Raw genomic sequence first — 14,987 nt, 5'->3', positions numbered from 1 at the left:
CTTACCAGGATTATATCTTGATATGTGTATCAAAGAAATGATAGTTATAGGTGTATACAGACAGATAAATATGTACTTATAGATATTGTCAAACCATCCATGTTAGCTACCAAAATGAACAAATGAGCACCTAAAGTGTTAATTGCTACACAATTCAAAACTGCAATTTTCTATCATTTAAGAAAGAAAATTTTCATCTCCACTGTAACCTGTATATCTTGGGGAAAATTATGGCATGAATAGTGCTAAACCTTTCCCAATAGCTTTTAAGTTTGATTTCTGAATTAAGGTTGTAGTGAATATAAATGCAATGTTTGGCAGTTTTCCAGATTAGTGTAACTACTACGCCTTTTCATTGAAGAAAAAAATTTCCAGCAAAGCTCAGATGTTAAGACTTTTTTGTTGTTGTTTTAAGGATATACTTTAGATTACAGTATCCTTCAACTGAGTTGTTTGCTTGGATTTTATCAAGAAAGTGCCAGGTGCAGCGATAAATGTTCTTGTAACAACCTGAAGATCTTGAAAATCAAACCATCCCAGGAAAAACTCACATGTATGCAGGCTGGGAGCATACCAATGGGCTCCTGATTTTATCGGCACTTATTGCAATTAAGAAAGTCTATCTCCTGTCAGGAAAGCATTCAAATAAATTGTCCATCGCGTTGATCACTGTTCCACACCACTGATCTAACACACAATGCTTCAATAGCTAGGGAAATACAACATGGGCTAGAACTGCTGACAACTGCTTGAAAAACGTACCTTCTGGGGGAATCTTGGTCTTTTGGATCATACAACAGTCTAGCTTCGCAACTTTAACAAACCTGGGAATTAAAGAGATTGCCAAGGAGCTGGAAATAAGACAAACATTGAGGCTCACAAACAAGCTGAGACTCCCACGGAAGCATCCAACATGGAAAGATTACAATATGTTATTTCCTCCTGCAAAAGAAAGACTATTTAAAGATGGATTTAAAACTTATGAAAGAACAACAAATCTTATGACTTCAGGCTGGTCTCGCTGCACATTGCAGTGTAATAAATCATTAGAGCAACCTTGTTCTCATATCTTGTTCCACAAGGAACACAGACACAACTCAAAGAAATTATAAACATACCGTAGCCCTACAATACATACAAGCATTGTGGAGGTCATGTAATCAATTTCTTAAGATGCAGATATAACACACATATGGCTGTGTCAGCACCAAAGTGCCCATGAAACCCCATCATATGATGTTTTCAGTTCAACCCCATTTCCTACTTCCAGACTTTCCGACATTACTATTATCTGCATGTAGATTGGGGACTCACTCCTAAATTCTGATAGCAGGAGAACAGTAAGATCAATCTTGATTTGTCACATTTATTTAGGAACACATTTATGAATTTATATACTATATTTTGTACAAACAAAAAACACATGGCACATTTAGTCATTTTTCACTGGCATCTGTCATTTTCCCAAAATCCCCTTATATATTCTTGGCCAGATCCTCACCTAGTGTAAATTGTCACAGCTCCATTGAGTTGAGCAAAGCTGACAATTTATACAAGCTGAAGACTCTTTTTAACCTTTGTTTAAATAAAGGTTTTCTCCATTTTTTTACTTAGAACAAAGTACAGCAGATGCAAAACTAGATCACTAAAAATTTCTATAGACAAATATAGAGGATGTCTAAGTTACACCTCCCCAAAGAGTTTACAATCTAATTTGAAACATGAAGTTCACATTGAATAATGAACAGAAGATCATGAGGTTATACAAGATAGCTATTGCACAGCCTGATGATCTCAATACTGAAAAAAAAATAGTTAAGTGAGGTTTGGAATCTATTTATCTCAGGTACTTACATGGCCCCCATTACTGTAGTACCTGTCTCTCAGTCTTTAACATATTTATCCTCATGACACCCCAGTGAGGTAGGTAAGTGCTATCATCCTGATTTTTAGAGTGGAGAAGTGGCGCACAGAAAGACTAAGCAATTTGTCTAAGTTCATACAGGAAATCTGTAGCGGAGCAGGGAACTGAACCCAGGTCTCACAAGACACAGCCTAGTGCCTGTGCCACTGGACTATCTTTCTAAGATCCTTCTTGTGTCTTATAGAAAGTCTTTTAGAGAGATCTAAGTATGAAATTGATGGCTAGCTTTTCAAGCATTACTCAATACCAGTTATGTTGTGTTTGAAGGACCAAGTGGTAAGGCACTGCAGCAGTAATAGGTCACCAAATGTGTACGTACACTAGAAAGTAACTTTTAGATATTTCAAGTATCCAGCCTACTTTGGAGTGACCCTATGGTCCAGTTCTTTAATTTGTTCAAATTTGGATGGTTTATTTCCTCATCCATACTAGGAAACAAATCTGACCTCAGAAATTTCATTGGCTTCCTGTCCATTACAGAATGCTCTGTAATATCTAATCTCAAGATTTCCATCAATTTGTCATCCAGCTGTACTGACCTCATCTCTGCCTAGTCTGTAACTCACTCCCTATACTTTTTAATATCGCACTTCATTGTCTCTTCTCCCATAATACCTTCACCATTTACAGCTCACCTACTGCTTGAAGCTCCCTGATTATATATAAATGCCATCCCTTCTTTCTAGCCTCTGACTTCCAAAATAACAAAAAACAAACCACACGCTTAGCACTTAATAAAGTACACAAGTTTGAAAAATTACAATTAACACACATTAAACGTATATTTTAGGCATTTATGCAAGCGTCAGGGTTGAGACCACCAGAGCAATATTTGGAAACACATTTATTGGTTAGATAGAGGGATTAGGAGTCCAGATCTATTCCCAGCTCAGTCACTGAATTCTCAACTCCTGACTAAGTAATGCAACCTTTCCGTGCCTTAGTTTATCCACAAATTCTTGTATAACACTTAGCTACTCCACAGGGGCAGCTTTTTTAAAATGTAATGTTTGTAAATAGCATGTTTTGTCTCAGGAGCTCAGAATTATTAAATGTACAGAGAATCCACACATCGCCTTCACCTCAACCTCATGACAAAGAATTTCAGGGACAGAGTGAAAAAGGAAAGAAATCTTGGATTCCTAAAGTTGATGCATGTCAGTGTTTTCTAAGCATCTCTATGGCCCTGACCCCAAAACCTACTGACATTAATAGAAATAAACCCATTGAATTCACAGGGCTTGGGGATCAGGTTCTTGGTGACTATGACTTCCAAGTCTTTAAATAATTATGGTAGTATTTATCCGCCAAAACATCTAATAGAACGATGCATATGTTATCAAATGGCCACCACAAATATCAGAAGTTGTTATCCACATACAAACAACTGATATGACATTTTTGCAGGAGACAGCTAGATAGATTGCCATCACTTCCATTATTAATATTATGCATAATGTGCTGCAACCACCTTAGGACAAACTGTACTAAATTGTCATAATGTCTAGCTTGAACAGCCACGGCCACTCTTAAAAAGACAGAAGGAAGCTCTCTAAAATCTGTTAATATATCTCTTGTCGACTTCCTACTCCTGGGAGGAGGATAGCTTTTGCTAACAACTTCTAAAGTCTGTAAGATGTGAACTCTGCCAAACAAGCTTCCATAGGAGCTCACAACTCTGACCCTTCACGGTAAAGGTATAGTGAAGAGAGCCTCAAAAAAGTTTGTACAGCCAATTAGCTTAGCTCTCCACCACAAACTTAAAAAGAAAAAAGGCTGAAAAAAAATGGTTCCCAGGTCTTCTGGGAGAAATAAACTGCTCAAGCAGCAGAGCTGGCAGAGTTGATGAAAACAAAATTAACGTTCAGAAAGAGAAACCGCAGATTCTTTTGTGCACAGAGGCGTCATCAGAGAGAGGAGCATGAGGGGAACGTGCTCCAGGCCTGTCCCTAATTACTCCTAATGGGCCTACATATCACATAAACCAGGAGGAAAAAAACAGGAAAATCTATTAACGAATCTGACCCATCAGTTATTGCATGTGAACACCCACGCAATATAACACTTAAATAATCAAATACATTAATTTAGCATAATTTAACCTCTTATATTTAATAATACAGGACCAGAAACCATCAGTCTTGGCTCTGGCAAAACTCCCGAGTAACAAATGAATTCTACCTAAGCAGGGCCTTCAGGATTTGGCGCACTGAACTTACAAGCAGTTTCCAAAGTTTAGTACAGGTTTTTAATGTGCTAATCATATTCATGTTTTACCAGTCAATAACGTCTGACACCAATTCCTGTAGCATCAGAGACCTTGCAGTAAAATCAAGAGGTCTCCTAACTGTAGGTTTATCTGCCCACACAGATGAAGAAAAATCCTAGAAGAAAGGACTTCCTTCTGGTTGGAACAACCAATACCCAGAGATTGTAATTCTAATTCACTTTAGTAAGATCACAGATAAATAGAGCCTTGCGCGGATATAAATCAGTATCCACAGCACTGCAGGGCTCTCCCGGGAACTGCAGCAGCTAAAGGAGCAGAATGTAGGGCCGCCGCTCCCAGGCGCCAGCGCCTCCAACTCTGCCCCAGGAGCTGTACCGCCCCCAACTCTGCCCACTGGGGCAGGCACCAAGCTCACCGGCAAGTGTCCCTGGTCGCGCTTTTGCATTCCAGTGGCACACACGCCCCCAGACAGGAGACGCAGTCAGCTGCATGGAAGCTTTGGGGCGGAGTTAGGGGAGGTACAGCTGCGCCGGAGGAGCTGCTGGCTTGGGGCACTGTCGGCCGGCCCCACGTTCCGCTCCTTTAGCTGCTGCAGTTCCCGGGAAAGCCCTGCAGTTCCGTGGACATTGATTTATATCTGCACAGACCTCTACAGATAAGCAAGACTCATGAAATGTTCTCTCCTGAGAACATTAGAGGAATATATGGGGGCCCTATTTCCAACAGATAAAGGCCCTGCCAAGCCAGTAAGATCCAACAGATTGGGAGCTTGTAAAGCATTCTGCTACTATGGTGGTTCGAGTAGTATTAAAAACCTGGAAGAATTTAGCCTGAGATGGAGCTTAAATGTGAACACATGCTGTCATAAATATAAAGGGAAGGGTAAACCCCTTTGAAATCCCTCCTGGCCAGGGGAAAGCTCCTCTCACCTGTAAAGGGTTAAGAAGCTAAAGGTAACCTCGCTGGCACCTGACCAAAATGACCAATGAGGAGACAAGATACTTTCAAAAGCTGGGAGGAGGGAGAGAAACAAAGGGTCTGTGTCTGTCTGTAGTCGTCTTGGCCGGGGACAGAACAGGAATGGAGTCTTAGAACTTTTAGTAAGTAATCTAGCTAGGTATGTGTTAGATTATGATTTCTTTAAATGGCTGAGAAAAGGATTGTGCTAAATAGAATAACTATTTCTGTCTGTGTATCTTTTTTGTAACTTAAGGTTTTGCCTAGAGGGGTTCTCTATGTTTTTGAATCTAATTACCCTGTAAGATATCTACCATCCTGATTTTACAGGGGGGATTTCTTTATTTCTATTTACTTCTATTTTTTATTAAAAGTCTTCTTGTAAAACACTGAATGCTTTTTCATTGTTCTCAGATCCAAGGGTTTGGGTCTGTGGTCACCTATGCAAATTGGTGAGGCTTTTTATCCAACATTTCCCAGGAAAGGGGGGGTGCAAGTGTTGGGAGGATTGTTCATTGTTCTTAAGATCCAAGGGTCTGGGTCTGTAGTCACCTAGGCAAATTGGTGAGGCTTTTTACCAAACCTTGTCCAGGAAGTGGGGTGCAAGGTTTTGGGAAGTATTTTGGGGGGAAGGACGCGTCCAAACAGCTCTTCCCCAGTAACCAGTATTAGTTTGGTGGTGGTAGCGGCCAGTCCAAGGATAACGGGGGTAATATTTTGTACCTTGGGGAAGTTTTGACCTAAGCTGGTAAAGATAAGCTTAGGAGGTTTTTCATGCAGGTCCCCGCATCTGTACCCTAGAGTTCAGAGTGGGGGAGGAACCGTGACACATGCAAAAACCTTCTTGTTTACAAAGGTCTGAGCTTGAGGCACATTTACTTAGATAGGCAGCTGAATCCACAGCAAAATTCCACATCTCCACAATATTGTTCAGAGCTCACCCCAGGACAGGAGCTTCACAAAGCATTGCTGGTGAACCTCAGATGTGGAGAAGATCAACATGGCACCTGCAAATCTTACATACCAGAATACTGGACTTTGCACAGGTGAAAATAATGCAAAACAGAGACTGGATATTGTTTGATTCACCGATGGAGTATTTAAAAGCAACCAATGTACATCAATTATCTCCTGATATTCAATGGCACAAACTTAGAAAGCATCAATACCAAGACCCACCTAGGGGTGATGAAGACAAAATCTGATCTGAGCTTTTAATATGATATAACAGTGATACTCAGATCTCAGTGTTTCAGGAGCCAAATTAGCTATCATTATTACCCAAAAGAGCCACGGTTGTGTGAATTCATTGTTTCATTACTATTTTTTATATATATATATAAATATATATATATATAATATCTCACAGAAAAATGACTGACCAAATATTATTTTCTCAACTACAATTGGTTAAAAACATAGTAAAAACATCCTGATTAGTTAATAATTAAATCACAGAGTTTTAATATGTGCTGCAAAGAGCCGCAGGAGACGCATTAAAGAGCCACTTGTGACACAGTCTGAGTATCACTGTGATATAACATCAAACAAGTCAAAGCAATTTTGGGGATCGACGTGGAAAAGAATCACAGATAAGTGAATCTGCAATTCCTCTCTGCATCAGAATACACTGAGAAAATTGTTGTGTTATGAATGATTCAATCCTCAATCCTGCAATGTTATCAGCATATCATAATTCAGAAACAAGCAACAAAAATGGTGGAATCACACACCAGCTACAGTAACCAACTACAAATGTTTGAAGGCTGTAAAACAACAAGAGAGAAGAATTGTTACAAATGGACATGCAGCCAGCTGCAAAAGCATGGAAGAAAGCATAGGAAAATAGTTTTGTTTTTGTTTTTTTAAACCTTCCTTCTGGTGCAGTTTATTAGACTGTGGAGTAGCAACTCAAGGGAAGGAAGAGAAGCCGTCATAGCTTGGAACATTGAGAACCATACTGGCCAAAGCATTGGAAATGTACACTATGGAGCAATTTTTGCAATCAGATGGATCAAATGACCTAATAGGTCTTATCCATCACTAACTTTTATGCTTCTACAAATAATAATTCTAGGCTGTTACCCAATTAGATGAAAATCTAAAATATGTTATAGTTACTAATTTTTCATTCAAGACAAATGCAATCTTTTGTTATTGCAAAACTATTTGTAATGGATGAGCTACAGCAGCGCAAAGAAACAAGATAAAGGAGTCTTATGTCAGAGCTTTCTGAGTGCTTCAGTCTGAGCATTCAGCTCAACAACATGAAGATGGTTATGCTGGCTACAACAGGACTTCAAATGGCTCTGTCTACTAAAATTACTTTCAGGGAATATTACACATGACATCATCCAACTGTGACTACATTAAGTCAGGGCAATTACTGCTAATCAACTTAGACTATATCTATGTAGTTATTTTTAGAGGCTTTATTGAGGTTTATCCAGAGAGCATACTGTAGCACTCCCTTTGGCAAAGATAGCATGATGTTCAAGTATTTCCAAGTAGGAAGTAGCATGATGTTCAAGTATTTCCTTATGCCTTTTAGTCTTTTCATTCATGCTTGGCTTTCCTAACCTGTTTTCCTCCTTCCTTCCACTTCCAAAGGTTGATTTCTTCTGCAGGCCGCTACCTATCCACTCACAATGAAAATGTATAAAGTGAGTGATGGAATACCAATCGCCAGGTCCAATTGTCCTTCTGGTATGAAGTTCTCCCTTCTCCTCTCTCCACTCATTCAATTCTTGAGTAATTTACTCATCAAATTATGATGGTATACAAACTAGCAAAAACCATATTTTCAGGGTCTGCAGCTGTATGCAAGGTATACAGTATATTCACCAGTTACAGATAGATAGATAGATATATATACACACACACACACGAGAGAGAGAGAGACCGACCTTCTGAACACCAAGTAGTGAAGCCAGACAAAAGTTTACAGATCCTGCACTGCACAGGTGGGCCATAGTTGGCAAATCTCCTCCTGTTCTAGTCCCAGTGCCTGACCTGCAGCTGTAATCCCAAGCAACATGTAGTGCAGGTGTAACCCGCACACTTTCTGGGTGTGGTGTTATGTCCCCTCTAGTAGCACCGAGACCACTTAGAAAGCGAGATAAAATGAGTCTGTTCTACAGCTTTAGCTATCAGCCAGTTGGCTTTCCCTGTGGTTAGGGCTGACCCTGCACACCACACAATTAATTTTAGCTTCTCCCAGCCATGCTGTTCTAATTACATTAGGATTTCAAGATGGGATTTTCAAAGAGGCCTTAAGGAATTAGGTGCCCATCTTCTATTGAATTTCACTGATGGAATGGAAGATGGGCACCTAACTCCCTTAGGTGCATTTGACAATCGCAGCCTACATCTTTTAGGCCGAATGGGGCTTTTGCATGCAACACAGTTGACTTTCTTGCAGCTGCAGGCACATGAAAGTAGAGAACCTGACCCTTGGACTTGTATCTAGAAACCAAATACACTGAGGAGTTAAGAGTGAGGGGATGTTCTGAATTAACAGGCATCTGGGGGTCTGGATGTTTATCCAGACCATCTCAGAATCTCCCCACTGAAAGCTAGGTTGAGTATCCCACCAGTGCAGGCTTTTCTGAGAGATTTCCAATGCTTCAAGATTTTCAACCCACTCAAACCAAGGAAGAATAACTTTTGCCAAAATATATCCAGATTTCAGTTTCTGCCTGCAGCTAGAATGCTCTGAGGCACACAACAATTTATTTAAAAAAGAGTTAACCCCCAAAGTCTGGTAGTTTTGGTTCATGTTCAGTTTCAATTCATGATGGAACTTGATTCATCCAGACCACTTCTCTCACCCCTAAACAATACATATAGTGGTGCTAATAAGATGTTGTGAGCAATAACAACTCCACACAAAATCACATTAATAGTAGCAACACTGCTGTGTTATTTACTTCTGTGCTTATAACTGTTATCACTACTGTGCTATGTATGTACTTCCATTAGTGTTTCACTACAATGATATGAAAAAGGCTTTCGTTAGCTTTTCTGTAAGTTTTCTCTGGCATCTCTCTCTCCTTATTTTAAAAACATCTTCTGTTTAGCTGTTCCACATGGGGCCTGATTTTCCTCTCACACCAGAGTAAGCCAGGAGTAACTTCATTGTTGAAAGTGGATGTAATCTAACATAAGTGGAGAGGAGAATATGGACATTAGAGTAGAGAGAAGTTAAAACTCCCAATCTCTACCTTCCAGAAATAACTCCTTAGACCAGCTTTTGTTATTTGAGCTGTACTTATTTAGGAGTCTCTCTTGCTCTCTGTACACACATTTAACTCCCATTACTGTCAGTGGAAATTATGCCTGCACATCAGTAGCAGACCAGAACCCAGCACATTTAAATCTCTAAAGTCTCTTGTTTAAGGGGAAGAGCCAATGAATTTATTTGGATTTTTTCCCCTTTAAACAAATATAATGAACAGATACAGGTACTGGCTGATTGTCCAGAACAGGAGTAATACCCAAGAGAGAGCCCTAATATAATGGAACTAAACAGCAGGAATACAAGTTTGGTTTTCAGTTCCCACTATAAATTGCACAGACGCACCTGATAAAAGACTTAGGGTATGTCTACACTGCAATGTAAGCCCAAGATTAGTGGGACTCCAATCACCTGACCCATGTTAGGGAGCCCTGGGCTTCAGTGTCTACATTATATTTTAATCCTAGGTTATGAATTTTCTGACTCATGCTCAAACCTAGGGCTCTGGCATCCACACTGCAGTGTGCAGACCCAAGTCAAAGTAACCATATCCCAGAATCTCCAGCCCCCTGAAATGTGGCCGCTCTTGCCCTAGGACTGTAGTGCACTGTGGAAAAACTTTACTGACCCCTCCTTGCACATTACCAGGACGCAGCTCTCTTTGCAAAATAATTGATTGGTTCGCTCTCCATTGCGAACCTATGAGACTCTCTGATAGCATGCTTGCAGATCAGTGATCAGAACAGAATGGGTTAACACTGACCTGAGATGCTGCCATTTGCCAAGGGAGGTGGGAGTGCTTCCATTTTCAATAGAGTTGATTGCAGATTGTTGGGATAGAGAGGACGAAGGAAGTTGTCCCATGGAATTGTGGGATACTTCCAGATGACTCCTGTGACCTGAGTCAACCAAGGCTGTGGCTACACTGCAAAGCAATAGGGCTCGGACCCTGGGTCATGGCTTGACTTGAGCTTGGACTCTCCAGCCTTGCAGGGTCCTGGGATCCTGGGTCCAATTGCATAATTGGCGCAATTGCACTGTAGACACAAGGATGGTAAGCCCTGAGGCCAGGCTCAAGCATGGGATTACACTGCAGTATAGATATACCATTAGAGGTTATAAAAAGGAAAAATCAACAACAACTGATGACATTTGCCACTAGATTAGATATTTCAACCCACAAACCCACACCTTGAAGCTGACAAGTAGGTATTCCAACCATTTTTAAAAATCAACCACAAGAGGAGTACTCTACTTACATACACTTTTTCCAGGTACAGAGCTTAAAGTGCTTTACAGAATTGGCTATTTAGCCCATTGTACAGATGAAGAAACAGATGCAGAAAGATGAAATGGCTTGGTTTAGGTCACATGTGGCAGAGTTGGGAATAGAAACCAGCTCTCCCAACTCTCAGTGCGATACCCTGTCTACTGGAGCACAATGTGTACAGCCTATTGACTAATCAGTTTAATGTGCCATCACAGTAACATGAATCCTATGACAACAAATGAGTCATTCACTTCCTTAGGGGGAAACACATGCAAGTGGATGTCTGAAGCACTTATAGTCATTGTCAACCATTAAAAAGCTATCAACATGTGCACTATACTTGTAGTCTTGAATAATGGTAGCAAACCTTATATTATTTCCTTACAAGGCTCTTGATCATTTTTCTCTCAAGATATTTTCCAGTACATGGTTCTCACCTGCGTCAATACTTCTACAGCTGGCAGTTATAGCTAAATATGGGGCAAATACATTAGAGGCTGCTCAACTATCATTGCAGCTCCTATAACCATTGTAGTGAACTTTTGTGACAATCAAGTACTTTTCCACCCATCTGTCAGGTACCCCAGGTCTTGAACCCTGGTCCACAGGACTCTTAGGAGCTAATAAGCTCAAACCTGCCATGCAGTGACCTGCTAACAGTTGCTAGGGCAGAAGCCGAACCCTGACAGAGGACTCCAGTCCTGGAACCTGATTGGCAGAATGCTGGATGTCTTGATTGTCAATAGCTTCCGTATAAACCCAGCACAGGAAGTTGTCCATGTAACTGGGATCCACCCTGCTCTGAATTGGTGCTCCTGCTCCCCTGGCTTGACTTCCTGGCATACCAACCTGGCTTAACTCCTGACTTGTGGTTTTGATCTCCAGCTTGTCTCCTACCTCTGAGCTCCTGGTATCCTAATCTGGCCTGACTGACTCCTGACCTCCACTTTGTTTCCTGCCTTTGACCCCCAGTAACCATACCTGGCCTGACTCTGGTTACTGATTCATGGTTCTGCTCTTAAGTTTGTCTTCTGCTTCTGATCTCCCAGTGTCCTGACCCAGCTGACTCTTGACTCCCATCCTGTGACTTTGGACCGTGGCTCCGACTACTAGGTCTGGCTACCCACGACCTGGCCTGAACCCTTCTTGTGAGTGTCACATCCATTCTTTACACCTTTGCACTGCTATATCCTCTCTAGACCAGATTTCACTGTTCTTTTTACACATTGAGTCTAAATGCAGATGCAGGTCATAGAAAGCACCAATGTATCTTCCAGGCACATGCACAGATACCAGATAAAGACAAACCTGTTATGGTTTCTGAAACTCTGTATTTAATCACACAAGCCAAGTGAAATGAATGGAAGTTTTGCCATTGACTTTAACGAGGCAAGAATTCACCCAAAGTGATTTAGCTTCTGTGTCTTTGGAGCTATTACGATGGGAAAATTCATAGTGTTAAACAAACTTCAAGCTCCCATTCAATTCTTGTTTGGAATGGCAGCCTAGTACTAGCAGTCAGTAACAAAGGAGATCCAGACACTGCCTCTACAATATCCTTCTTTGATTCCCTCTGCTTCATATACACCTGCATGCACCAAGCTGATTGGGTTATCTGTTTACCCATACCATTTTCCATGGTAACTTGGATATTTCCCCAACTATGAGTCTCAGTCCTTAAAACTGTTGTCTAAATATCCAGTCCATCCGTTTAACTCACATCTTGGTGATTTATTGTGGAATATGAGTTGTTACTGTTTCAGATAGGAAATAAACTGCCACTCAAAAGACCACAGGAAATGACATGTGGCGGTATTAATGATCTGAACAATACAGTATGTTTTTAAGTATTCAAAAACACTACATGGAAAAGCAAGTAAATTTTCTCTAAATAAAATACATAACCCTTCTGCCAGGTTCAGCCAGCAGCAACAAGAGCCGGGTTCAGTATCTAGGAGTTCCTTTTCAACAATACAACACAAAACCGACTTGAGACCCCATCCAGCGACATGGGGCAATTACACATCATCCCCTGGGTGCATCTAAGAGGCAATACTTCCCCTCTCGCAAGCAGAGTCTGAGTGTAGCAAAAACTTTTAATAAAAGGAGGGAATTAACTCAGCATTAATTTGGGAAAACACCATAACTAGGGTTCATAAACACAAACCATGAGCAAAATACCCACCCCCCCAAGTAAGTTGGACAGTGTCCTTTTCCCCTCAGGGTCTTAAGTCCAGCTACCCAAAAGTCCCTTTAAACATGTCCATCCCTTCTCTCAACCCCACTCACAGTTGCTGTCTTTGGCCAGTGCAGCCCCAGAGTTCAGAGGTTTATCCGCAGAGTTCACCTCCCACCCTGTGTGGAAGGCGGGGTTGGGGGTAAAGGAGGCACCTTACACGCTGCAGTGCTCGGGCACTCGCTTGTCGCCCCAATGGCCAACTGCTTGCCACTCCTCTCCACCACCTGCCCCGCTAGCCACTTGCCATGCCTCTCCGCCAGCCACCCTGCTAGCTGCTTGCCATGCCTCTCCACCAGCTGCCCACTCACCAAGATGTCTTCAGAAAACACACACACACATACTTAACAAAACTCTCAGTGATTTCAGCTGTTAGTAGGGGAGCCTCACTGCTGGTGCACACTGGGCAGTCTCTTGGGCAGTGTCTCTTTTGCAAAAGTAGGTCTAATACTTAGACCTAGTTACCAGTGATTTCAGCTCTGCAGTGTGTAAGACTCTCAGTTGAGTCTAAATTAGCTCTTTTATTATACCATGGAGACAGAAAGGGTCAAATGGTGTCTAGAGCCCTTAAACAGGGCCCACACCACCAGATACAAGTAGCTGTCCCTACCCTCTCTCAACTCATTGGGCTGCGGAACCCATGTCCCTTGCCTAGCCAGTGCTGTTGAGGTGAGTTCCTCAATTGGGGTATGCTAGGTACAGTTCTGCTGCCCTCGGTTCACATAACAAGGATAACAACGCTTTATTACTCCTGTCCCAATCACAAGGCGACTAGGGATCCAATACCAGTCCCAACTGAGCGTTTGGGCAAGCAGTCCCATCATGCTGAGCACCTAGGCAGGGTGGGTGTGTCCATGCAAATGAGATCAGCTCTTGGAAGTCCTCTTCCACAGCTCACCACTAGATGTCAGAGGACAGCTCACGCAGACTCTGCTTACAAATAAAATGGTTTTATTAAATAGCTCTATGCTGAGCAAGTTGTTACTGCAATTTTTTACTTCTGGAATTTTGTGCAATTATAACAGATCCTTCCCTGAATCTTCCTAAAATACATGATGTATTAATGTGAAAAAGGGTCTTTTGAAAAAGAACATGAGAATATTACCACAGGGTCCCATCCAAAATCCATTGAAGTCAATGGGACTCTTTGATAGGCTTTGGATCAGGCCCTCAATCCTGGCTATTGAATCACTATTTTACTTCCTGTATCACCCTAAGAACTGCTTGATTCCCAAGTAACATTTTTGCCTCATAAAGGGCAAAAATAACACGAGATAATTCAGTCAATAAGCTTATTTGTAATCGTTACATTTGTCATAAAATTAATTGTGTAAAGCTAAGTCTCTGTCCACCAGCCTTTCCTACCTTCAATGTAAAACAAATATCAGCTTGGAAAAGACATAGCAAAAAAATAAATACAGCCTTACTGGAACATCATATTGTTGGCTGTACTGTCTTCTCCCAACACTGTACCTCTGTTGTGATAAGGTTTTCACCTCAGACTTGTCTATTTCATTAGCGTTTGCTAACCCATATTCAATAAATCTCTCTTGCATGTGGTAATAAAAAAGCAGAAACGCTTTAATTAAAAAGCTGCTCTATGCATTATTGGTACAGGGGTTTTTTTTCTTGTAATGTTTGCTTTATCTGCTTGATAGAGGTGGGCCGAGGAAGGAGCCAGCACGTTAAAATGTGTACACACACACACACACGTTAACACATTAAGTACACCTGTCGTCATACACAATGATCATTAACAGAGTTTTAGATATAAGGATCTAGCAGTTTGCGAATAAATCAGATGACCTGATGAAGAAAAAATGCCACAGGGTGCATTGTCCCCAGGAAATTAAAAACAGTCTGGAGTAGAATAGATGATGTATATCTATAGTTGTGAATAATTAGAATCACTGCCTAGCAGAAACAATCTTAGGGTTTTCTCTAGCATTCATCACTGTCATATCTAAATGTTGCCTAAGTCAATTAGCTCTGCACAGCAAGAATCATACTAGACTTCATGGAAGAGTCTGTTCTTCACACCTCACCAATTCTCGGAAGCCCTGCTGGGTTTAGGTGCCGGTAACTTTAAATTTTTTAAAAATCCTGCATGGAGAGAAAAAGATTTAAAAGGGA

At 41.2% G+C, this 14,987-nt stretch overlaps 1 protein-coding gene across 2 annotated transcripts in view; it reads right to left on the bottom strand.

Moving 5' to 3' along the window:
• Positions 1-14,987, bottom strand: part of RET (ret proto-oncogene) — a 128,835-nt gene that overhangs the window by 93,743 nt on the left and 20,105 nt on the right. Inside the window, exon 1 of one of the 2 annotated variants that reach the window (XM_073353251.1) lies at positions 763-856. The exons of the other annotated variant lie outside the window; for it this stretch is intronic. Within the exon in view, the coding sequence (XP_073209352.1) occupies positions 763-793 (31 nt within the window). The 5' untranslated portion in view covers positions 794-856. Of the gene's footprint in view, positions 1-762; positions 857-14,987 lie in introns of those variants that run through there. 2 annotated transcript variants of the gene reach the window in all.

The sequence above is a fragment of the Lepidochelys kempii genome, chromosome 7 (genome assembly GCF_965140265.1).
Source record: "Lepidochelys kempii isolate rLepKem1 chromosome 7, rLepKem1.hap2, whole genome shotgun sequence".
Taxonomy (NCBI): Eukaryota; Metazoa; Chordata; order Testudines; family Cheloniidae; genus Lepidochelys; species Lepidochelys kempii.
The sequence above is the reverse complement of the archived record's forward strand: the minus strand, read 5'-3'. Positions and strand labels throughout refer to the sequence as shown.